At 40.0% G+C, this 25,080-nt stretch overlaps 3 protein-coding genes and 1 long non-coding RNA gene across 5 annotated transcripts; 1 reads left to right on the top strand and 3 right to left on the bottom strand.

Moving 5' to 3' along the window:
• Positions 1-1,905: 1,905 nt before the first annotated feature.
• Positions 1,906-6,497, top strand: LOC116208152. The gene is made up of 4 exons (XR_004157014.1): positions 1,906-2,094; positions 3,232-3,300; positions 4,469-5,925; positions 6,366-6,497. It is a non-coding gene; the product is annotated as an uncharacterized LOC116208152 (long non-coding RNA).
• LOC116208150 (probable LRR receptor-like serine/threonine-protein kinase At3g47570) lies at positions 5,930-9,490 on the bottom strand. The gene is made up of 2 exons (XM_031541416.1): positions 6,747-9,490; positions 5,930-6,617 (listed from the first exon to the last, which is right to left on the bottom strand). The coding sequence occupies exons 1-2, from the start codon at positions 9,424-9,426 to the stop codon at positions 6,250-6,252; spliced, it is 3,048 nt and encodes a 1,015-aa protein (XP_031397276.1). The 5' UTR covers positions 9,427-9,490; the 3' UTR covers positions 5,930-6,249.
• Positions 9,491-10,191: 701 nt separating this feature from the next.
• LOC116207895 (probable LRR receptor-like serine/threonine-protein kinase At3g47570) lies at positions 10,192-16,760 on the bottom strand. The gene is made up of 2 exons (XM_031541010.1): positions 16,560-16,760; positions 10,192-11,280 (listed from the first exon to the last, which is right to left on the bottom strand). The coding sequence occupies exons 1-2, from the start codon at positions 16,758-16,760 to the stop codon at positions 10,711-10,713; spliced, it is 771 nt and encodes a 256-aa protein (XP_031396870.1). The 3' UTR covers positions 10,192-10,710.
• A 722-nt stretch (positions 16,761-17,482) lies between these two features.
• LOC116206589 (probable LRR receptor-like serine/threonine-protein kinase At3g47570) lies at positions 17,483-20,918 on the bottom strand. Of its 2 annotated transcripts, XM_031539353.1 has the most exons (3): positions 20,503-20,918; positions 18,175-20,418; positions 17,483-18,072 (listed from the first exon to the last, which is right to left on the bottom strand). In XM_031539353.1, exons 1-3 carry the CDS (start codon positions 20,873-20,875, stop codon positions 17,717-17,719), a joined length of 2,973 nt encoding a protein of 990 aa, XP_031395213.1. In that variant the 5' UTR covers positions 20,876-20,918; the 3' UTR covers positions 17,483-17,716. The 2 variants fall into 2 exon arrangements, with proteins under 2 accessions (XP_031395213.1, XP_031395212.1); XM_031539352.1 differs by having other exon boundaries at positions 18,175-20,918.
• Between the last annotated feature and the right edge of the window lie 4,162 nt (positions 20,919-25,080).

The following is a 25,080-nucleotide window of genomic DNA, read 5'->3' as shown; positions in this document are numbered from 1 at the left end:
CGCTTGCTTAGTTTGAATTCAGTAAGACTGCAGAGATAATCGAGAATGTTTTGGACTAGAACTCCAGGCAATGGAGCCTGATAGGAATAATAAAGTTGTGGGTCTTTTAACCATCTATAAAACTAATAATATGGACATCATTACAACATCTTAAAGTTTCTACATATTTTACAATCTCCTAATCTCCGAGTTAGTGAAAGTCATTTTTAAAAACTCGATGGATAAAAAAAATTAAAAATTTCGGACTATACAGAGGAAAACAGAAAAGAAAGTGAGAAATATGAAAAGGTTCTATCGGAACAATTATTTAGTTCATAACTCGAAAGTTTCTCTACCCATTTTTTAATTGGGGCTAAAACTTCGGTGGTTCAGTTTTCCACCTTAACGATAGAAAAAAGGGTTGATCAAATTCTATTGAGTTTGACTCATAGTGGTCATTTATCAAATAATGACTCTGGTTATCAAATGATTGAACAACCGGGAGCAATTTAGTTTGATTGTTCTTGGAAGGTAGACCAACAACGCAAAGAACTCGAATAAAAGTTTTTCAATATGGAAGTCCATATTTTAAATAAATTTTATGATACACCGTGTGTAATTACTTGATATTGTGAACATATAGACATGATTTATATTATTCGAAGAAATATTGATTTACTTCTTAACATAAATGTCGTGTAAGTTTCATTCGTGAGTAATAATTGGTGAGGTTAGTGATTTATTACTTCATCTACTTTCCTTCCTCTTTTCAATTGCAGCAAATTTTGCAGCTTGTGAAGATGAGGGTTCAATCCGTTCCAAACCTGGAAGCCGAGCTAGAGAACTCACTTGCTGCTAGAGGTTTTAATTTCCTAATGTAAATGGTTTTGTTCAATTCATCGGAGTTTGTTTTGGGTTAGGAGTTTTGCAGCTGGGATCACACCTGCCGGATGCTTTCTGCTATAAATAGCTTAGTTACTGGTCTGTTATATGGATAATTGTACATTGTAGGTATCTTTTTGATCGTTAATGAAAGGTTCTTAGCAGTTACCAAAAAAAAAAAGAGAGTAGGATCAAGGTGGACTTGGCCAGATGACCTCAAAACGTTCCCTTTTTAATGGAATTTTCTCTAATTTTTGGGTATTTTTAAAATTTTTAATGCATTTTTATAAATTACAAATAACATTATCTATGATATTTTCTCTAATAGTGATGATGATGATGATGATGATGACGACCACGAAGAACAGGAGGTCAAGGCTGGGAAAGTAGAAGCCGGTAGTCCCCCCTCACACTGTGGCAGCAGCTTCCTCAAAGGCTATCTCAAGGAGGTGCACCATTCGGTTGCAAAAGGCATTATGAGGTGCCTAAGCCGGATATCTCATCTGGGTCTCTCCTTTCGCCTTGGAGATGGGGTACATAGTCTAAATAATAACCGGACTCGGGAGACCCAGGCTTACGGATACACGCCTACTTCCATAGCTTCAACTAAGTTTTATTCAGTTCACTCTATCCAGTGAAATTCGTGTATGATGTACACAAAATTTCAGGTGAATAGAATATTTTGATGTTTAGTGGTTAATTTAACAGCAACCTAACTTTTGACGCTTAAAATTTGGTTAATTGTCTGGCTCATTTCGATTACTAGCAGGTTATTCTTCTATTTGTAACACACCATCTTCGATCACTACCTGCATTAATAGGAAATCTAATAACGAACAAACCCCTGAGCATTGATCTTTGTGAGACCTGGCATTTTGGATATGCAAGCATTTTCACACGCGCTCGCGCATATATATTAAGACACAATTTATTTTAGGCATACGTGGGCTTATTAAATTAGTTTGGGCCAGACCCACTAAGCCCACCCAATTATTTTCTTACCTGAACCTTCTCCACCGCCTCCTATTTCTTTCCTTCATGTTCGTTCCCTTTCTTTTCTTTTCATGTCTTCGGCTGGAATAAAACCACGGAGGCCCAGTGTGAGTGAGAGAGAGAGAGATAGAGAGAATAGGGGGAAGCGGGAGGAATCTGCAGAAGCATAAGAAGCTCCGTGCATGTCCGTGAAAACCCGACCCTGCGGTCACCTTCTCCCTTCCGACCTCTCTTTCTCAGGTACTTGTTAGTTATTTGTTCTTTCTTTTTTTGTCCCTCTCCGGTCGCAAGAAATCAGCCGATCAAAGACGAGAAGAAAAACAAGAAAAAAGAAAATCAGATTTCAACCGTAGCAAAAATTCATCTGTTTTGATATTGTTTCTGAACAGCTACTAGCACCCCCTTGTTTTTCCCTTTGTTTTTCAGTTAATGGGGTGTAGAGTCAAGCTAAAGAATATTTGAAATTGATTGCGTTCTTATTGAGGTGATTGATGACGAGATATTGGAAATGGGGAAACAGATAGGGAAGAGGGGGAGAGAGAGAAGTGTCGAGAGAGAGAGAGAGAGAGAGGTAAGGAGCGCTCTGCCCGAGAGGTAGCAGAGTAGAGAAGAAGGACGTGAGCTCGATTGAGAGCTTGGGCTGGGGTTTATGGAAGAGGAAGAAGAAACAAAGAGTCGAGAGGATGATGGGGGCATGGCAGTTTAGAGTGTAGCAAGAGAGGAAAGAGGGAGCGAGTAATAGAAAGCTCGGAATAGAGCTCACTCGAGGAGGAAAGGGACTGAGAGGGGAACGAGACAGAGAAAAGAGGAAGAGCAAATTAGATTATGGGTATGCTTCGGTACATAATTGATTCTTTTTCCTTAGGCTTTGTTGACTTGATTGTATTCTTCTTGTTGGCACTTTAGAAGCAATGGCTTAGTGGAAGAAAAGGGGAAGAAAGGGATAAATAGTGTTAGTGTTGATTTGATTGTGTAGGAGACTTGTGGATATATCTATCTAAGATGTTTAGACCGTTTGGTAAATTAAAGATGAGATTTACTTAATTATTTATTTGGGATATATGGTTGTCTTACTTTAACTTTTGATATGGTTTTGGTGTTCGTATATATTTGGTCTTTTATGAATCTCTCGTTTACCTTGAAATTAATAAGAGCAATCAGATTTGTTTAAATGAGAATTATGGAGATTGCTGTAAGTAGTGTTTTGACATAGATGATAAATTGACATAATGGATATGATATATATATATATATATATATATATATAAATCGAGACTTATTGGAAATAATAGGCTCTAAAGAAGATTTTGGGAGGTATCGAAAGTCCCTGTGATGGTGCTATATTTTATTATCCAATCTAATGCTTGCAAATAATAGGGATCGTGGAGAATGAATCCTTGCACTCTGAAGGGTTGACTCAGTTTGCTATTTTTTTGGGAGTTTTATGTAAGTACTCTATTCCCTTGTAAAATAATAAATTATAGTTATATAAATTATTTAAGAAGAATATTGAGATAGTTAGAGATTAAGAAATCGGTTTTGTTATGTTGTGGGAAAGGATTTGAGTGATATTGCCCTCTTATATTTCATTTTGACTTGAGATATGTGATGTGATTGTGTATGCTGATTGTATATATTGATGATAATACCATTGTAATATGATTGAGATTATGCTTGTGTATAATGATATTGTTTGATTGTTATAGCCATGTGGCTGTTAGACCCGATGGATTATAAAAAAGGCTTGATCGGCCGTTGGATCCAACGAAATACAAATAGGGGCATGATCGGCCGCTAACCCGGCGATATACAATAGGGCTTTGATCGGACGTTGGACCCGGCGAAATAGAAATAGAGGCCTGATCGGCCGTTAGACCTGGCGAAATATAAATGGTGATCAACTCTTGCCGTCAGAGATTAATAGGTGGCCCCCACTTATGAGATATGGATATTGGGAGTTGAGTATGATATAAGTAAGAAGTGCGGGGTTACGGTACTGTCTTAACTTGTAGCAAGGAAATGCGACCTTGTGGCTATATTAGTTGAGTGGTGTTATACATTGTGTGTGAGGATTGATTGAGATTGGATATGGTGATGGTTGATCTTGTCTGAATGTACTCTAAATATACTTAATTGTGTGTGGGATGTTAGAGCTTGATCTGTTAAGTGCTTGGATAGTGATTTGCTATGAAATGCTGCCTTAATGGGTATTTGCTAATTATGCGCTATTGAGTTGCATGACGAGTATGTGATTGCTAGAGCTTGGGCACTATGAAGTTCTTGTATATAGTGTACATATTGTATGAAATTATTATGCGATAGTGAATTAAAGGCAGGTTCTAATATTATGGTGGAATTTTATGGATACTCGATTTATATAAAATGTTGAGATTTGTAAATGTTCGTTTGTGAGGTATAAAATATGTTGTGGACATATATTGTTGATTGGAAGTTATCAGTTGATGGATCTAAATGTGATGTATGTTTTATTGATATATACATGCATATATATATATATATATATATATAGTTAATTGATGATTAATATTTATTTTACTTTGAAATATAGTACTCACTGAGATGCAGTTTACAACCACTGCATATATTTTTTCAGATGAGCTAAGAACTATACTAGCGGCATATGAGAACTTTTTGGATATTCGGGGATCAGCGTGAAAGACTTCTAGTTAGATCTGTGTGTATTGTCGGTATTAAGTTATGTACTTAATGCCTATGGATATGTTGCGACTTGAAATTTTTGATTCAGTCATTTTATAGATTACTATGGAAATTATGCTAAATGTTAGATTATGAGTCTATGACCTTGAGATATATATATATTAGTATGTTGGTCGGATTCAATGTTATCAGAACGGACCGAACATGGTGGTTCGACCGGTCGTATCGAAAATCGAACCTATGTTCGGTCCGATTAGCTTGTAAACCAAAAATGCATAACTAGACCGGTGAATTCAAAAACCCGGCCAGTTTTTAGACAAACCCATCGAATCCATTTGAACCGGCCGGTTGCATGGGTTCATAATTTTTTGAAGGAAATCCCCCGAAAATGAGCCCAATTGTATTCGATTCTAAAGGCTGAAACGGTGAAACACTAGTCTTCTTCATTCTTCAGTTTAGCCATTAGTGACTTCACTGAAGTTCCGCCGCATCGAGCTCACGAGACTAGAGCTTCCTCTTTCTTCTTTCGTCATCGGCTTCCCGTAAGCTCGAAGATTCAAGATTTTCAAATTGATCTCCAGAATGGCTAATTTCTTGCAGAAGCTCGTCAGGAGCAGCAACACTTCGTCCTCTCGTATGCTCTTGAACTCCTCCAATCTTCAAAAGATCATCCCATTCCTTCCGAAACCCACAGCCGCAACATCTTCCCTCATCCCCCAACCCGACCAGACAAAACCAGGGATTCCTCTACCTCCAAAAATCGATGGAAGTACCAACCTTTCGTAATACCATTAACTTATTTTCCCCAGCACGAAATCAATGTTGAGTCAACAATCATCGAGAGGGCACCACCAAGCGAGATCGAGACCAGCACCTTGTATAGGTTGGGGAAAAGTCGCGAGGCCGAATCGGGCTGCCAGCCAAATTGGGCCACCACTTGGGATGGGAATGGCTTAGCCCACATGCATCATTTGTCAGCTGGAACAACTATGTACGTTTTCGATTTCATGACCGATCACCATCGATAAGGAAGAATCTTTCTAAATCTCTTTGGGTTTGGGTCATGGGTTTAGGGGAAGGGAGGATTTCTTTATAAAATATTAGATCGATTCCAAAGGTCGATCTTCTGTCTGATGAGAATGGGCTCAGGCTCTGTACGGCCATTTTAGTATTTTTTTTATGGCGCCCAATTTTCCATTTGGGTTCTGCTCGAGTCCTGTTTCTTCGGCTGGGGTGAAAATGTCAGAGGAAGCTGAGGGTGATGATGAGGGGATAATTCGGGCAGACAGTGTGAAGAAGAAGAAGAAGAGGAAGAGGAAGAGGAAGACGAGCAAGCACAAGTATAAGAAGCTCAGGAAGCGGAAGATGAGCAAGCACAAGTATAAGACACAGGTCGGATTACTTATATATATATATTTCTATATTTATGCATTGATGGAAAAATATATAACAGGTTTGTGAAATAAATAGATATCTAGAAATTTTAGGGGAATTTTTGTCAAATGTTCAGGATGTGACAATCTTACAAAAGGGGTGGGAAAAAATGCCGACTTTCAATGATAAGCACATAAATCTTGCTTAGGAGATGGTGTTTTGCTAGCAACTATCGGCTGGAGATGGATGTCTACCACCTGATTCAGCCTTTCAGAAAGACTCGAATCCCGACTGGATGATGCTAACAATAACTGTGAAAAACTCCCAAGTGGATGTACCATTTTATATATCGAGCACACAACTCTCACGCCCTGTTTTCCCTCGCAAGAGAATACTTCGTGCCTTCTGCAATTCTACTGCCGCTTTGCTAATGTCCATCCTCTCATTTGGTTGAGCAGCAGAGCACATCAGCCCAACTCGCTGGATTGAGACCAAGCATTCATGGAGGTTGCCCTGCACGTCTTTCAAGCGAAGCAACGGGTCTAGCACCTGATCCAACCCATGAGGAAGTGATCTCTCAACAAATTCATGAAGGCCGAAATCGCCACTGAACATGGCTGTGGGTCTTTTCCCAGTGAATAGCTCGAGCAAGAGAATGCCAAAGCTGTATACGTCGCCCTTTGTGGATACCTCTCCTCCGACACCATATTCTGTATTTCAGGAAAATCTTATAAGATTTAAAACAATAATACATTGCTTCATAATGAAAAACAAAACTGATTGGGAACAATTTTTCTAGCCCTACTATGAGAAATAGATAGCCATTATTCAGTATGTACCAGGGGCAACGTAGCCGATAGTTCCTCTAATCCCAATCGAACTAGTCTCTGTCCTCCCTGATGCTTGGTCGCCCATGAGAAACTTTGCCAGGCCAAAATCACTTACATATGCTGTGAACTCGCTGTCGAGAAGAACATTGCTCGGTTTCAAGTCGCAGTGAACTATTGGTGTTTGGCCATGGTGGTGGAGATATTCTAATGCATTGCCCACATCAATGGCTATGTTTAACCTCTGTAGTAAACCTAGTGTCATGTCAGTCTCACTTCCTCCTGCTTCATTTGGAACTGCATGCAGCCATTTCTCGAGGCTCCCATTCTCCATGAACTCGAACACGAGGGCCATGAAATCTCCTCCTTGGGAATCCAAGGTCGAGCAACAGGTGATAGTCTTGACAAGATTCCGATGACGAATGTTTCTTAGAGCTTCGCACTCAGCCATGAAACTCTTTCTTGCTCCCCGTTCTTGAAGTTTAAGTACCTTCACGGCAACAGTCTGTTCACTGCTAGGTAGAATCCCTTTATAGACTACACCAAAGCTTCCTTCCCCAATCTTATTTGCAAGAGAGAATCCATCAGTCGCTTGAGAAAGTTCCATATAAGAAAGCTTCAGGTGACGATCTTCAGTCAGCGAAGTTACTGTTTCTTCCCTTACTGACCTACTCGACCTATAGAAGAACCTTGCGCTGATGATGACTCCTGTTAGTAGTAAAAATATGGAGACTGAGATACCAATTGCCAGAGCCGTCATCCGAGATTGTGACTTATGTCCTTTCTTCGGTGCTGCTTCTATACATTTTGGCAACTGTAAGCCCAGCGGTCCTCCACAGAGCTTACTATTTCCAGTAACTGAAACAACACTGAGGTTCTGGAAGACTCCTCGGTTTGGCACTTCACCCTCAAACATGTTAAAGGAGAGATTGAGATTCTGGATGAATGGTCTATCAGCAAAAAACCCAGGAATTTGACCGGAGAAATTATTTCTAGAAAGATCGAGGAATGCTATGCCTTTTAGATTTGACATGGAAGGCGGGATGGTTCCACTAAAGTGGTTGCCCTGCAAGTATAGCCATTGCAACACCACAGAATCACCTATAGTGGATGGGATTTCTCCAGACATGTTGTTCTCTGAAAGATCTAAGTTTTGGAGATTCACCAACTTACCAATTCGATATGGAATTGGACCTGTCAAATTATTTTGCGCTGCTTCGATTGAGACCAGACTAAGACCAAAAAGTTGTTCAGGTACATTGCCAACAAGGTGGTTCTGGGAGAAATCTACTTCACTAAGATGTGCGCAGTTCCCTATGGATGAGGGTATGGCCCCCTCTAACATGTTTCTCAATACAAAAAAATAGATGATTGAAGTCATGTTGCCAATGGAGGACGGAATTACACCCGAGATATTATTCAGGCCAATGGAGAAGAGCTGCAGCTTGGATAGTTCCCCTATGGAGTCGGGGATTCTTCCCGTAAGCATGTTATCATACAGAGTGAGCCACTCCAAGTTTACGAGGTTCCCTATTCTTGAAGGAATGGCTCCTGATATGAAGTTTTCATGCAGAGCGAGTAAAGTAAAGGTGGTCGAGAAATTCGTAACAGAATCCGGAATTGTCCCCTTGAGATTGTTATAATTTCCCCACACTGCACGTAGGTCAGTGCAGTTGTTTAAGGAAGTAAGGAATCTTAAATCATCACCTTGTTCAGTTCCTAGAAGGTTGCCACCAAGAAATAGAGACTGCAACTTTTTGAGTCCACCCAGGTCTGTCGGCATCGGTCCCGTAAAGGCATTAGAAGATAAAACAATTACCACGAGTTCAGAAGCATTGGTTATTGAAGATGGAACCGGTCCTGAAAGCATATTAATGCCGAGATACAGCCCCTGAAGTTTGGGTAATGTTAGGAACAGATCAGAAGGAAGAGACCCGCTTAGATTGTTGCCACCAACCGCAAACATGACAATGGAAGAGATATTGTAAAGGGAAGGGGGAATGGGACCAGAAAGATCGTTGAGTTGTAACCGAAGGTGCGTTAATTTTGAAAGCTGACCAAGTTGTGGCGGTATGTCTCCTTCTATGTGATTTTTTGCCAAAGCAAGATCTGTAAGAGCCGAAAGGTTGCCCAGCGATGGCGGGATTTTGCCAGTGAATTGATTCGTGTATAGCCATAATACAGCGAGCTTTATAAGAGAACCGAGTCCTTCAGGAATTGACCCATGAAAATTATTCCCGCCTAAGCCCATATGTGAAAGATCAGCACAATTGGTAAGATTTCTTGGTAGCTCTCCCTCGAAAGAATTGTTGTCTAGAGAAAGAGTCTGCAGCCTCGTCAAGCGACCAATTTCTTCCGGTAGTATCCCAGAGAAACCATTCTCGAAGATGTTAAGCATCCTGAGGAAAGTAAGGTTTCCAATATGAGGAGGCAAAGTACCTGCCAACTTGAGCGATGGGAGCTCAAGTGCGGTCACCCGCTGATGCTTCTTTCCGCAGGTTACTCCGTTCCAATTGCAGAAGTGGATTGAACCGTTCCATGAGCTGAGGGCATTGGATGGGTCCGAAGTAATCTGACCTCTGAATGCAATTAAGGCTTCGTAGTCTGTTTCGTTGGTGAGGCTAGAAGCAGCCACTGCTTGGAAGATGATGAGAAAAAGGATGAAAGAGCAGTTTGGCATCTTCGGAGTCATTGTTCGTGCTTTTGTGGAATTTCAGTATGTTGGAAAGCCGAGGCTGCGTTTAGGTGTATCTGATCTTCCTTCAACTTATATATAGATGCAAAACTCATTCGCTGGTTTTTGATGTTACATTTGCATATAGTTGAAACTGGGGAAAATATTAATTTACTGTAAGTAAAAAGTCTCCCAGAAGACTTGACATCGTGTTCATAAAATTGAATTTCACAATGAGAAGACAATTTGAGTTAGATGTTCTTGTCCCAAGTCGTGGTCTCTGCTGAGGTAAGTGGGCTGGCTGAATGAAAGCGCAGTGTGAAAACTTGAAATTGAGCAGAAAATCCAACTTTATATAGTAAGAGATAATCAAGTGATTTGACTTGGTAATCACCAAGGCATAAAATGACAAAAAGCAGGGAAGAAAAAGAGAATACGATGGCCATCAATTAATTCTCCAGCCGAAAACCGTATCAATAAGAGATTTTTCGATTCACATTTAAGAATCATTCCTGAATTTGCAGTTAAATTTAGTACGAAATAGTTCAATTGTAGTTTGATTTTGATTGGTGCTACATGGCGAATCATGCCTCTAATCTCACGATCTAGTCAGATGAAGAAGCTCTACTTTGAAAGTCCAAAATCAATTACATGTGCCAAAAAATCGCTGTGTTTGGTGCATCACGGGGGAGGTTGGCAGAGAACTTGGAATCTACAGAGAGAAATTGTTCGGATAAGCACTGCAAATGATTCTACGACGCTTAGATTTCAGATAGAAGACTTATATGGGACGTAGACGTAGTACAGTGGAGAAAATTTACTTTAAACATAGTCAAATAAGAGGATCGATTGTATATCGAGCAAAAACATTCAAATATTTACATAGACTACAGCCTGCTAAAGAAACTTTTGAGCAACTGATGGCCTGATGTATCTTTCACTCTCTCACACTATGTTTCTTCTCGTGCCAATTCGAAGAACAGCTTGTGTCTTTCGCAATGCTACGGCAGCCTCTCCAATGTCCATCCTCTCCTTCGGTTGCATGCTAGAGCACATAAGACCGACCTGCAGAACTGAGTCTAAGCATTCGTAAAGGTTGCCCTGTACTTCTCGCTTGCAAAGGACGGGGTCCAACACTTGATTCAGCTCGTGCGGAAGAGATGTCTCAATGAATTCATGAAGGCTGAAGTTGTCACCTAACATGGGCCTAGTGGGTCTCTTCTCTGTGAAGATTTCAAGCAAGAGAAACCCAAAGCTGTAAACATCACCTCCAACACCATATTCTGCATTTGAAACATAGTTCTAGCCTTCAACATTTGACTGATGTTCCGAGCATAAATATTCTAATTGAAACCAAGTTAATCTTATTTCCTGAATTGAACAAAATCTGATGTGAGAAAATTGAACGCAGCCAACAGTTCCTCTAATCCCAACTGATTTTGCAAGGCCGAAATCACTTAAATGTGCCAGAAAATCACTGTCAAGGAGAAAGTTGCTGAGCTTCAAGTCACAGTGAACAATTGGCGTTTGACCCTGGTGGTGGAGATATTCCAGTGCTGGGGCCACATCAATTGCAATGCTTAACCTCTCTACTATACTTACTGTCGTAGTGTTGTTAGCTCTTCCACTCTCGTTTGGGGTTGGATGCGACCACTTCTCAAGGCTTCCCTTGGGCATGAATTTGAACACCAAAGCCTTAAAATCTTCACCTCTAAAATCAATGGCTGAGAAAGAAGTGATAGTCTTCAAGATGTTCTGATGCTGGATGGTCCTCAGAGCTCTGCACTCGGCTATGAAGCTCTTGCTGGCTCCCTGCTCTTCAAGTTTCAGTACCTTGATGGCAACAGTTTGTTCATTGCTCGGCAGGACCCCCTTATTATGCAGGTATTGGAAATATTTGTGGAAATGTTTTTAGATATTGAGAATGTTTATTTCATTATTTGTTTGTTGAATTAAAGCTTCGTCTTTGTATCCTTTTTAATCAATATCAATGTAGCTGTATGCTTGCATAGTTTGAATTCAGTAAGACTGCAGAGATAATCGAGAATGTTTTGAACTAGAACTCCAAGCATTGGAGCCTGATGGGAACAATAAAATTGTGGGTCTTTTAGCTATCTATAAAACTAATAGTATGGACATTATTACAACACCTTAAAGTTCCTTTGTATTTTACGATCTCCTAATAGTTTGATTGTTCTTGGAAGGTAGACCCTGAACCAACAACGCAAAGAACTTGAATAAAAGTTTTTCAATATGGAAGTCCATATTTTAAATAAATTTTATGATACACCCCTTGTAATTACTTGATATTGTGAACACATAGACATTATTTATATTATTCGAACAAATATTGATTTACTTCTTAACATAAATGTCGTGTAAGTTTCATTTGTGAGTAATAATTGGTGACGTCAGTGATTTATTACTTCATCCTCTTTCCTTTCTCTTTTCAATTTTGGCCCGTAGAGATCCCAAGAAATATATTATTTATTGACTATTTATCATTTCTATTACCAGGTCAACAATCATTTTCTTAATCCTAGTACCTCTATGCGTGGGCCTTTCATCTATATATATGAAAGTAGGATTAAGGTAGGCCCGGCCATATTTTAGATAAAGAAAATCATGTAATTTGCTTTTCAAAGCTTAAATTAAATCATATTTTCAGAGGTATGATGTGTTATATATTTTTGCTTTTCATAAAACAAATCAAACCATACATATATATATTTATATTATATAGATATAGATATGATTTGTTATCTATATTATATCATGTATGATACGTTATAAATAACGGAGATATCATACATAAACTGTGACTGATTCGGCTCTAAGAAATGCTGCTACTATTGGAGTTATTCAATTTTATGCACAGGCTCAAAGGTGTGCTCTTCAATTTTTTACTTTCTTCCACACATAGACTATGTTTGAATTCAAGATTAGTATTGATCTCTTTTCTTTTATATAATTTTTCTTATCTTATTCATGAAAATTAAATAACCATGATCATATACATATGTAACAATATGTTGTTATAAATAATGTAAATGACTATTTTTCAACAATTTATAACACATATTTTACATAGGATTAATTAATGGAAAAAAAAATCATGTTCTATCCCGTGCAATGCACGGCTTCACGACTAGTGTATATGCATGTGCAGGATGCTTTGTTGAGGTTTTTTGGTTTTAAAAGAGGCACCCTCCCAGTTAAGTACTTGGGTCTGCCACTGATCTCAGGGAAACTGTCTCACAAGGAATGCAACGGACTTGCTGATAGGATAGTGAAAAGGATGAAGTCATGGACGATGAGGCACCTATCTTATGTGGGTAGGGCTCAATTGATCAATTCAGTGATATTTAGCAAGGTTAACTATTGGTGCTCTAGCTTCATTCTCCCGAAAAAAGTGATAAAGCTAGTTCACCAAAAGTGCATGAATTTCCTATGGAAGGGGAACTGAACAAGTCCAAAAATGAGGCTCGAAAGTGAAGTGGGATGAAGTGTGTCTTCCCAAATGGGAGGATGGTTTGAGAATTAGAGACCTGGGAACATGGAATAAAGTTTGTACTATGAGGAACATATGGACCATTCTTCTTGACTCAGGTTCTTTATGAGTGGCTTGGACTCATAAGTATTTGATCAAGGGGAGGAGTTTCTCGGGTTTGAAGGTCCTGGGTGAAGCTTCATGGAGCTGGAGAAAGCTTTTACATGTCTGTCCCCACATGAGTCAACCCCTGGAATCGGGAGAATCCCTAATTTGAGGGTTCTCCCAATTCCCGGGGATGGGGCCCTCGATTCCAGCGCCCTCCCCCTAATTGGGATCGTCGGCGTCCTTTGTGGCCTTGATTCCGTCCAAATTAATGAAAAATTTGATGCCGTGTTAGAATTGTTATCAAATTGAAATTGTAAAGTTACAGGGATTACACAATTTCCGATACTCTCGATCATTGTGGTCTGCCGTTGAGCATTATAAGGCCAATGCTAGGAGGTATGGACACCAGAGAGCACCGCATTCATGTTTGATATGAAAGGTCTTTCTGTGAACGGTGTATTCTTCTCCCCAGTTTTGTCTTCCTCCTAATAATAATAACAATAATTCTACGTAATTGCCACGTGGGATTCCGTTTGCCACGTCACCAGTCGTCACCTACCACGTCACCAAAAATGACGAATTTATGGTCAGATAGTATATCCAATAGTTCGTGTATATTTTATCAGGAAAAAAACAAAGTTTGTGCGACAATCAACTGTGTAGCCATGAAACTAGTATCTCTTGGGACCGCACGACACTCCAGTCCCTTTTTCTTTTTATCGCGACCCATATATTGAAAGGGGATAATGGTGGCAAGACTTGGAACTTGGAAAAAAAAATGAACTTTGGAAGATCCAATCTTTTGCAGAGAAGCAGGATTGAAGAGCGACTCAACTGCTAATGGGCCGTTCGATTGGCCTTCCAGGAAAATGCAAACGACCTTTTCAACATTAGAGCCAGTATCGATTCCACTTCTCGTGAATTTGGCTGTCAAGAGATGGTTGTCCGACTTGAATGGCCGTTGATTTCTCTGACACCGTTCCAATTAGTTACCCTGGAATCTAATATGCTGAAAAAAAAAATAGCAGTGAATTTAACTAGTCCAAACACAGGCTCCGAAATATTTACCCTCCAAACAATAAGATGTCTAACAACCAGATTAAGCATATTAATCGACTCTTTGCGTCAAAATGAACTGAGTAGTCATGAAAATTATTTCTACGGACCACAAACCACTCCGGTCCCTTTCTCAAGACAAATAAGACCGGGTAACGGTGAGAAGGCTTGGATTGGACTCGTCTGGTTCAGAGGACAATGTTCAACAATGATGGAGCATTAATCAGTGGGGACAATGACATTGACGAGTTTTGTTTACGTTGCCAATGTCCATTCTGTTCGATTTAACATGTGGATCGGATCCCGCTAAAAATTTAATTTGAGACTAGCCTATCCTAACCTTGTGAACATTGTCGTCTCTTTTCTAACTTTTGTATTTGGCTTGCTTGCTGCCCCTCTACTTTGTTCCCTAATTCAATCTTGGCCCTCTTCTCTAAGATATTTCATTTCAGTTTTCTTTTGGGTTAATAACAAAAAAAAAAAAAAAACACACGCGCGCGCGCGCTCACACTTTTCACATTTTAACAATTCTAACATGAACTTTTTTCTTTAACTTAAAAATTCATAAACTTTCGATTAGATAATTATTCTAGTATGACGTCAAATTTTTCTTTAATTTGGACGAAATCGAGGCCACAAAGGCGCCGGTGACCCCCCAGAATCGGGAGAATCCGCAATTTGAGGGTTTTCTTGATTCTGGGGTGTGGGGCCCTCGATTTCAGCCACCACCCCCGATTGGAGTCACTGGTGCCCTCCCTCCCCCGATTTGGTTCGTAGACGCCCTCCGTGACCTCAATTCCGTCCGAATTAACAAAAAAATTTGACGTCGTATTAGAATTATTATCAAATCGATAATTTGTGCATTTTTAGGTTAAAAAAAAATATTCGTGATAGAATTATTAAAATATGAAAAGTTTGTATTTTTTTATTTATTATTAACTCTTTTCTTTTACAGTATCTTCAAAAGTTACATGTATTACACAACTTCCAATACTCTCGATCATTGTGATCTGCTGTTGAGCACCGCACTAATGTTTGATATAAAAGGTCTTTCTGTGAACGATGGATGTGTTCTTCTCCCCGAGCTGCAATGTGATGGGTCTAGCACCTGATTCAGCCCGTAAGGCTTGACATTAATGGGCTCTTTGCGTCACAAACACCTGAGTGATCGTGAAATTAATCTCTTTTCGGCCTGCACCTAATTCCTCCCCAGTTTTGTCTTCCTCCTGAAAACAACAATAATAATAATACATAATTGCCATGTGGGATTCCGTTTGCCACGTCAGCAAAATCGACAAATTTATGGACGGACAGTATATCCAATAGTACGTTACTATCCGAAATAGAAATTCGGGGTATTACAGTATGCACGCTTAATTTATCTCTAGGGCAACTAATTGCCATCGTAATGATTTACTTGACAACTTGGTGTTGAAGAATGCGTCTCCCAACTCCACTATCCCTCAATGGCTTTATTACTGATTGGAAGAGGAAACTCCACTATCCGTTTCTCTCCCACCTGCATTTTTTTCCAAATTAATTCATAATGGATCTTTTTGATTTGTACAATTGCATGAAGTCAAGCAGGGGTCTTCGCTTTTTTTTTTTTTTTAAATCAAAAGATAAAGATTAGATTATATTCCTTAATGGCTTTCATATATTACTTGAGTTTCATGTTGAACTGATTGGAAGTGGAAACTCCATTATGGCCTCTTTTCTCCCACCTGCAATTTTTTCCCAAATTAATTCATAATGGATCTTTTTTATTTGTACAATTGCATGAAGTCAAGCAGGGGTCGTCGCTGGCACTTTGGAATCTGTTTCTGGGAAAATTACGCTTGATCGAACAGTGATGTTTATAGTCCAAACAGAGTTGATCGAACATGGGTTCTAATCACGTCATCCTTAGAAGTCACCCCCGTCGACGATAAACGATGACCCCGATTATCCGATTGAGAAGATGGCCAAGGTGACTTGATGTTGATTTGGAGGAGATTGAGGAGGATGGCGAAGCAGTCTGTGTCGAAGAATATCTACTAGTCATGAAATCGCATTGATAGCCTCGACTTGTCGAATATAGCCTTGAAGAAAGAGTTTCGGCCAGCGTTGGCAAACATCGTCTTTACGATTTGCTTGGCAATATCGAAATGAAACCAGAGGAGGCATGCTCCTCCACTGACTTAATTTGAGCTTTTCGACACAGAGCGATCGAGCGGGGACAAACCGGCTAGTAGTGATGCGTTATTTTTGCACTGTACCGTATCCGGTGCCTTTTATTTCTGCCTCACTTGAGATTCGCATTGTCAACCAATGCAATGGCTATCTCCCTCGATTGAAAGCCAAATTAACTGACATCTAAGTTGGGTCAGATCTCCTTCATTCATTTACGTCAATCGCATGGTGGAACGGAACGCCCAAAGATGTTGCTTCTGAAATTCTTGTGCTGAGACAATTATACAGGCTCCTCAAACAAGTAAAGATGATTCAATTAAAGTACGAGTGGATTTTTCTGCTTCCTCCTCATCACGACCATTGACCGAGATTCATGCATGCATAAATCTTTCTGTGGCATATTTATAGCGATGCTGAGGTCGCTTGTGCGAAGGAGATCGAGGGACATCTCCTGCCTCTCGGAGTGGAGTTTCCAGTTTTCATTGCTGCCAAGGTTGGCGAGCATCGTGGTGGTTGCCTCGAACATGGGCCAGTAACATTGAATGGAAGCCAGAGTGGGCGTGATGTATGCCTGGAGTTTCTTCTTTGATTCCTCCTCAGACTTCAAATTTTCCAGCGAAAAGCAACGATAAGAGTGCTGCCTCGGAACCCAATTGATGCCGAAACATCAACGATGACGAAGCCAGAGGAAAGCCTTTCGCAACGTTCCCATAGACGGCGCCAAGTGATGTTGTGCGGAAAAGGTAGGCCTCTGATCCTCTCCCTTTTGCGCATGTCCCTTCGGACATATTTATAAAGATTTACAAAATAACTGCCCGTAACCTTTGCCTCTAAAAGATGGGCCATAAATGCTGAGTGGGCCTTTCAATGGGCTTCTATCCTTTTGAGTTTGATCCAACAGTCTTTTTCTAAGGCCCGTTTTGGGAGGCCTATCAGATCCTTTTTGACTTGGAACAATGTAGGATCTGCAATTGGCATTGCTGAAGTTAAGGACCAGCAATGGATTTCAGGATCACTGTGGTCCCTGTGGATTGTGCTCAACTAGGAAGCAGACCAAAGACTTCGTGGTCGAACGATGCCTCATGAGATATTTTTCCAACCGAGTGAGTGTCAATATTTTCTTCTTCGACTGCTGTGGTGCATGTCCTAGTCCACTTTAATGAACTACCAGCTCAGAAATTACTCCATTGGTCGAACTGTAGGCAGGAAAAAAAAGGGGGAGGATTCCTTTCTCCGGGAGACTGCAGATAACAGACAAAGGACCTCTTAAGGTTTATGGAGCAGAATATCTGTATCAAGCTCTGTCTTCCTATGAACATCAAACTCGATATTTCCCTTATATAAAAGACAGGGTCAAAATTAAACATCTTCTGCAAACACCAAACTTACAAGCTTAAAGTAGCATCAAGTGCAGTACACGAAAGAGATCTACAAACAAGTGACGGATTGATGCATTCTAATTATATATTGAGCCCATAACTTTCACACTCTTTTTCTCCTCCTACGAACTTGAAGAACATCCCAGGCCTTTTGCAATTCTGCAGCAGCTTCTCCAATGTTCATCCTCTCATTTGGCTGTGCAGCTGAGCACATGAGCCCAACTCTGAGGACCGTAAGCAAGGACTGCTGGAGGTTTCCTTGCACTCTCCCTAAGCAAAGCAATGGGTCTAGCACCTGATTCAACCCATCAGGAATAGATCTCTCAACAAATCCGCGGAGGTCAAACTCGCCACTGAACATGGGATCGGTTGGTCTCTTCCCTGTGAACAGTTCCAGCAAGAGAATCCCAAAGCTGTAGATGTCTGCTAGTGTCGACACCTCCCCACCAACACCATATTCTGCATCAAAGAAGGGCTCTTAGAACTTACCTAGCTTATTGATACTAATGTTGCAATATAGCATTCATGTAGATACAGAAAGACACATTCGGTAAGTTTTACCCGGTGCAACATAGCCGATAGTTCCTCTAATCCCGATCGAACTACTCTGTGTTCTCGATGCTTTGACCTTGAGGAACTTTGATAGGCCGAAATCACTTACATGAGCCGAAAAATCACCGTCGAGAAGAACATTACTTGGCTTCAAGTCGGAGTGAACTATCGGTGTTTGGCATTGATGGTGGAGATAGTCCACCGCCATGGCCACATCAATGGCTATGTTCAACCTCTCAGTCATACTTAACCTTGTGTTATCCTCAGCTCCTCCTATCTCATTCGGGACTGGGTGCAGCCACTTATCGAGGCTCCCATTGGGCATGAACTCAAACACTAGAGCCTTGAAGTCTTCTCCCCGGAAGTTGATGCCCGAGCAAGAACTGATGATCTTGACAAGATTCCGATGCCGAATGTTCCTCAACGCCGCACACTCTGCCATGAAGCTCCTTCCTGCTCCCTGCTCTTCAAGTTTGAGAACCTTCACTGCTACATTTTGTCCATTGCTAGGTAGAACGCCTTTGTAGACTGCACCGAAGCTTCCTTCACCAATCATGTTAGTAGGAGAGAAACCATTTGTCGCTCGTGAAAGTTCACCATAAGACAGCTTAGGGTGTTGATCCTCAGTTGAAGAAGCGGAGGCAGTTCCGCTTTTCGACCTTTTTGAACGATAAAGGATTATGGTGGGGATTGCTGCTAACAGGGAGAAAATGGAGACTGTGACGGTAATCACCAAAACTGTCCTCCTAGATGAAGTTCTTTCACGGTGTTTCTCTGTTGCTCCCCCTTTACACCTCGGCAATTGCCAGGTGGGAGGTTCTCCACAGAGGTCATTGTTTCCAACAACATGAACTGCACTATGGTTACGAAATATTCCCCTGTTTGGGACTTCGCCCTGGAACTTATTGAAGGAAAGATCAAGACTCTCAATGACAGGGAGGTCAGCTAGAAACCCTGGAATTTGCCCTGAAAAATTGTTTCTAGAGAGATTGAGAAACTTCAGACCTCGTAGGTTTGAAGTAGAAGGTGGAATGGTTCCATTGAATTGGTTAACTCCCAAATAGAGGTATTCCAGCACTTGACAATCACCTAAAGTTGGTGGAATTTCTCCTGACATGTCATTATCTGAAACATCTAATATCTGGAGATTCACCAGTTCACCAACCTGTGATGGAATGGGACCACTTAAATAGTTTCCTGGTAATGATAGAGCTGTTAGCGAAGAAAGGCCAAAGACTTCTTGGGGCACTGCACCAACTAGGAGATTCCTGTCAAGATATAATTCATCCAGGTGCGTGCAGTTCCCTAGAGAAGCAGGTATAGTCCCCTCCAGCACATTGTTATCGAGCTCTAGCCCAGAGAGCAAAGTCATGTTGCCAAGGGAGGACGGAATCACTCCTGTGAGATTATTCTCATAGAGGTAGAGTCCCTGCATATTTGACAATTTGACGATGGAGCTAGGAATTCCTCCTGTAAGCATGTTTTCTATCAATGAGAGAAGCTGCAAATTTACGAGGTTCCCAATACCTGAAGGTATGGTTCCTGATATGAAGTTCTGCCTCAGCACAAATGCCATCAAAGTGGATGAGAAATTTGCAATAGAATTGGGCAAGATGCCCTTGAGCCTATTTTCACCAATGGACAGCCTTTGTAGTTTGGTACAGTTGATTAAGGAGGTAAGGAAGCTTAAATCATCTCCTTCTTCACTTCCTAGATTATTTTTCTCAAAGTTAAGTAGTTGCACATTCTTTAGACCTCCCAAGCCCACTGGTATGAGTCCTACAAGGGCGTTTTGACTAAAATCAATTTCTATTGCCTGAGAAGCATTGGCTATTGTGCTCGGAAGCATCCCTGAGAACTTATTACCGCCGAGATAGAGCCCTATCAGTTTGGGAAAAGCTAGGAATAGATCAGAAGGAAGGGACCCACTTAGATTGTTGCTCGCCAATGAGAATTCAAGAATGGATGAGATATTGTAGAGAGAGGTGGGAATGCGACCAGAAATGTTGTTACCATATAAAAAAAGTTTTTCTAAGTTGGAGAGATGTCCAAGTTGTGGCGGTATGCTTCCTTGGATGTGATTGTCGCCTAGGGAAAGGTGGGTGAGAGCAGAGAGATTCCCCAGCACAGAAGTGATTTCACCAGATAAGCTATTTGAACTGAGCACTAAGACCTTAAGCTTCATCAGAGAACCGAGCTCGACTGGGATTTGTCCGCTGAAATTGTTTCCATACAAATATAGGCCCCTGAGGTCTGCACAATTGGTAAGATTTATTGGCAGCTCTCCCTCGAAAGAATTGTTGATTAGAGAAAGACCCCGTAGCCTTGATAACTGACCGATCTCCTGGGGCAGCAGCCCATGTAAGTGATTGGCTTGGAGGTTAAGGACTCTTAGAAAGGTAAGATTCCATATATGAGGAGACAGAGGACCCACTAGCCGAAGGGATGGCAGCCGAAGTTGGGTCACACGCTGATGCTTCTTACCGCATGTAACTCCGGTCCAAGAACAGAAGTGGATCGAAACGTTCCAAGAGCTGAGGGCATCTGAGGGGTCGGAGGTTATCTGACCTTTGAAGGCCAGCAATGCTTGGTAGTCCGTTTCATTTGTAAGACTGAAAGCGGCAATTGCAGCAGCAGCAACAGCTATTTGATAGAGGATGAACACCAGAGCATGGTTTTTTGGAAAGCAATTTGGTTTCTCCGGAATCATGGTTATAATGAGTGTGTGGGGTTGGAGTAGTAACTAATTAAAGGGTCAGCTGAAGTGAATACGTGCTGCTTGCTTCAATGATATATATATATATAAAGGAGTGTTGAGAAAGTCCAGAATTACATATTGAGAGAATTGCGTAAAAGTTCCCAACATTTTGTTTGAAAAGGATCTCCCAACGTTTCAATTGTTGCAGAAAACAACTTGTGGTTCCAAAATTTTGCTAATAGGGGACTGAGTTAATCATATGCAATTAATTTTTACCACTTCTCTTGATATTTTAACTAGATGAAAACCCACGCATTGCGCGGGAATGATTAATAATTTTTTGATAGAAAGTAATATTTAAAATAAATATATTATACAAATTTTAAAATAATTATAAATTTAGAAATTGTTTCCATTGAAAATTAAATGAGGTTATTGGAGGATCACTGATTTTTAAATAAAAATAAAATTTTAATGCAAAATTGAAAAGTAACGAAAAGAGAAGATAGAGAATATACCGAGTGGAAAAGTAACACCTCAAAATTTCCTATGCTTTAAATAAACAAATAAATCGAAAAAAATATAGATAGACTCAAATTTTATTAGAAAAAAGAAAATTAGGAATTTGTTGAGTGATTGAAACTTCACTTTCCTTTACACCTATTAGCCATATATATTATATTCATAAAATAATAAGGAGATATTTTAGTGTTTCTAAAAAAATATTTTCTTCCTACCGAAAAAGGAAATTGATTTTCTTAATATTTATACAATATATATACAAATGATAAAAATTTCCTTAACACATAAATCATGACGTGGCAAAATAAGAGCGATATTTCTTATTTTTGATGATGTGGATGCATGAGAATTGAGCTTGTATTTCGTTTTCATATATATATATAAATACATAATACAAGAATATATAAAAAAAAAAGCACATCGCCATAATCTGCGATAAAGAGACTGATCAGGCCTAGGGAAGAGGAGTGTGAATGCAGAGACCTTGACAGGCCTTTTTCTCGAAACGATTGAAACATTGGGCTAGATTTAATCTGTTGAAAATGCCGGCAAGTTGCCTCCTCCTCCAATCAAGCCTGCTACGTCAGGGGCCCCACGGCATATCAACCATGTCTGCCTCGTCGGCCTGCTGGAAACTATAACAATGGGGGAAAAAAAGACAACCATCCTTCTTTTTTTTTTTTTTTCGCATCCAAGAAAGAGAAGAATTAAACAATGACCCCGGCACTGGCAAGGACTTGAATCAACGTTGTTGTCGCTGGCCTAACTTACGACGACTTGGGTTCAACGGATATGGATGGACGTGCAAAAAGGTTTGTCAACTACAGTAAGGACGATAGCTAAATTAATTAAGAAGGACTTGATTAGAGGTCAAATCACTTTCTCTTCTACTGATTTGGACAGTGATTATATATTAATATCCGTAATTTATTTTTAGAAACAGATTTTTAGAAATATATTTTCCTAAGGAAAAAGCTAATGAAGTTAAAAGTGGCTATAAATAAAACTATTTTGAATGTACGTGCAATTATTTCTTGACTTGTTTGGGACTGTCACTGAACTCCGATTAGTCGTTGGCTAACCCCAGCGTGGTAACATTATTAATTAGTTCATCAAAACTTTGTTCTGTCTTATAGCCTGCGTTGTGATTTTTGTTATGTTCTAAAATCTCTCAAATTGTTATGTCTTGAGCTTCTGTGAAAAACTGCGGCTCGAGCTCTCCGAGTAAACTCCATACATAGGTCGTCCTACAGTAGAACTGAGGCATTGAAACAAGAGAACTGGCCCGAGTGAACTTGTATAGGTTCCTTTGAGAACAGCAGACTTGTTGAATTATGGGGATTCAAACTTATCACAACTTAGTGGGCAGAATACTGAGGTCAAACTCGAACGAGGTTTTTATTAACATATTCCAGAAGGGCATATAGCTAGACTGAAACACTCGGGGGTCATTTTGTTTGGAATCATCTTCTAATTATCATAACCTGATCTTAAAAGAACCGGAAAAGATATTTTTAGAAGTATCGCAACATTGTTGCACAAAATTACAACAAACTTCTTTTCTATTTACGGAGACGGAAACAGTTTTCAAGAGCCATTTCCGGTCTTTCAATTCGTAATACTCACGAAGTTAACTAGATGTGCTGCATCGAGGACGGAGGACCCTCGGAGCATTGTCTTGATTCCATGAAATCGATTTAGATGAGCAACGTGCTAGATGTGCTGCATCCAGGAGTGTGGCTCCTACTGGATGTAAGGAAAATGTGAAAGCGTTTATTTCCATAAGTGTAGGCGTTGACCCATAGCCGTGTGACCTCGCTTTCACAATCATCAGAAAATCCATTTATTTATGCTAATTATTGAGCCGTCTCTCAGTCTTTGGTCCTCGTCTTAGATTATTATTTTTCTAATTATTTGGATTTCCTAAAACGATGAGTTTTAACTGCGGTAATTATCCTGGAGGAAATAATTATTTTTCCTGGAGTAAGTACCTTCGGTAATTATATTAATCAAAACTTACCCCAAAATATCTATAATTTCCAATTTTTCTTTTTTTTAAAAAAATATATCTTTTAGGGTAAATGTGAAACCGTTTACTTCCACAAGACTAACGGAGGCATTGACCCACAGTTGTGTGGCGTGGCTTTCACAATCATCAAATATTTATGCGAATTATTGCGCCACTTTGATCCTTGTCTCTTTCGATGAAGCCCCGGTAGGACAAGGGCCCAGCACGAAGACTGGATGTACGGCAAATTTTTATGATAAATAACTCCTGCTGATTTTTTTTTTTTTGTTTCAATCTATCAACAGTACAGCTATGCCTTCAACTGGAAAGCGAGCAGCCACACTTCAATTACTGTGAGTTTAAGATTATCAGAAAGTCTAACATGACCCAGTGTCACGTGACACTGGGATTATGTCCGTCCATCACACGTGGTTCTTGCGGATGGATGGTCGTGTGTTACATGACACATGGTCATGTTAGACTTTCCGTAAAATTATTATTGAAAGCAATATAAAAAAAAATTAGCAATCTTCGAAGGAAATTACTACCCTTAAGTTTGGTTTCGGAGTAGAATTATTACTTTACTAAGAAGACAAAATAGTTGGAAAAATTATTATTAGAAAATTATTTGTAATAATTGTTAAGAAAAAGTATTTAAGAGAATCTATTATAAAATTGAAGAAAAAGACGAAAAAATAATGAATAGTTGGAAGAATTTAGTATTAAGAAATTAGTTATAATAATAACTAAGAAAAAGTATGTTAGATAAATTATTATTAAATTGGAAAAAATTTAAAAAAGTAATGATTATATTGTTGAATTGATGAAAGAATATAATAAAGTAAAATTATAATTTCAAAACCAAACAAAGCCAGACATTAGTTTAATTGTAGGCAGCAAAAAAGAAGAAAAAAAAGGGAGGATTCCTTTTTCCGCGAAATTACCCCGTTGGTCTAACAATTGCAGAAGACAGGGGAAGGACCTCTTAAGGGTTATCAAGCTACGCCTTCACTATGAGCATCAAATTCAATATTCTCCGGTTGATCCTATGAAAGACAGGATCAAAGTTTTAAAAAAAAAATCTGCAAACACCTAACTGATTAACTTAAACTAGCATTAAGAACTGTACACGAAAGAGATCTACAAACAAGCAACTGACGGGTTGATGCGTTGTTCTATAATATATCGAGTCCACAGCTTTCACAATCTGTCACCCCTCCTACGAACTTGAAGAACGTCCTGGGCCTTTTGCAATTCTGCAGCCGCTTCTCCAATGTCCATACTCTCATTTGGTTGCCCAGCTGAGAACATGAGCCCGACTCTGAGGACCGAGAGCAAGCACTGCTGGAGATTGCCTTGCACTCTTCCTAAGCAAAATAACGGGTCTAGCACCTGATTCAGCCCACCAGGAAGAGATCTCTCGACAAAATCACGGAGGCCAAACTCGCCCCTGAACATTGGCTCAGCGGGTCTCTTCCCCTTGAACAGTTCGAGCAAGAGAATCCCAAAGCTGTAAATGTCCCCTCGTGTCGACACCTCCCCACCAACTCCACATTTTGCATCAAAGAAGGGCCCTTACAACTTACCAGTTTATTGATACTAATGATGCGATCTAGCATTCAAGTTCCTCCACAGAGGCCATTATTTCCGACAACTTAAAACTTGGCTAAGGTTATGAAAGATTCCT

The sequence above is a fragment of the Punica granatum genome, chromosome 5 (genome assembly GCF_007655135.1).
Source record: "Punica granatum isolate Tunisia-2019 chromosome 5, ASM765513v2, whole genome shotgun sequence".
Taxonomy (NCBI): domain Eukaryota; kingdom Viridiplantae; phylum Streptophyta; class Magnoliopsida; order Myrtales; family Lythraceae; genus Punica; species Punica granatum.
The sequence above is the reverse complement of the archived record's forward strand: the minus strand, read 5'-3'. Positions and strand labels throughout refer to the sequence as shown.

Excerpts from the sequence above, each read along its gene's own strand:
- LOC116208150 (XM_031541416.1), bottom strand. The coding sequence starts at position 9,426 with ATGACTCCGAAGATGCCAAACTGCTCTTTCATCCTTTTTCTCATCATC. Across the intron at positions 6,618-6,746 it reads TATCGGCTACGTTGCCCCTG|AATATGGTGTCGGAGGAGAG; the intron begins GTACATACTGAA and ends CCTGAAATACAG.
- LOC116207895 (XM_031541010.1), bottom strand. The coding sequence starts at position 16,760 with ATGTTCGAGGCAACCACCACGATGCTCGCCAACCTTGGCAGCAATGAA. Across the intron at positions 11,281-16,559 it reads GGAAGCAGAAAAATCCACTC|GGGGTCCTGCCGAGCAATGA; the intron begins GTACTTTAATTG and ends CTGCATAATAAG.
- LOC116206589 (XM_031539352.1), bottom strand. The coding sequence starts at position 20,875 with ATGATTCCGGAGAAACCAAATTGCTTTCCAAAAAACCATGCTCTGGTG. Across the intron at positions 18,073-18,174 it reads TATCGGCTATGTTGCACCGG|AATATGGTGTTGGTGGGGAG; the intron begins GTAAAACTTACC and ends TCTTTGATGCAG.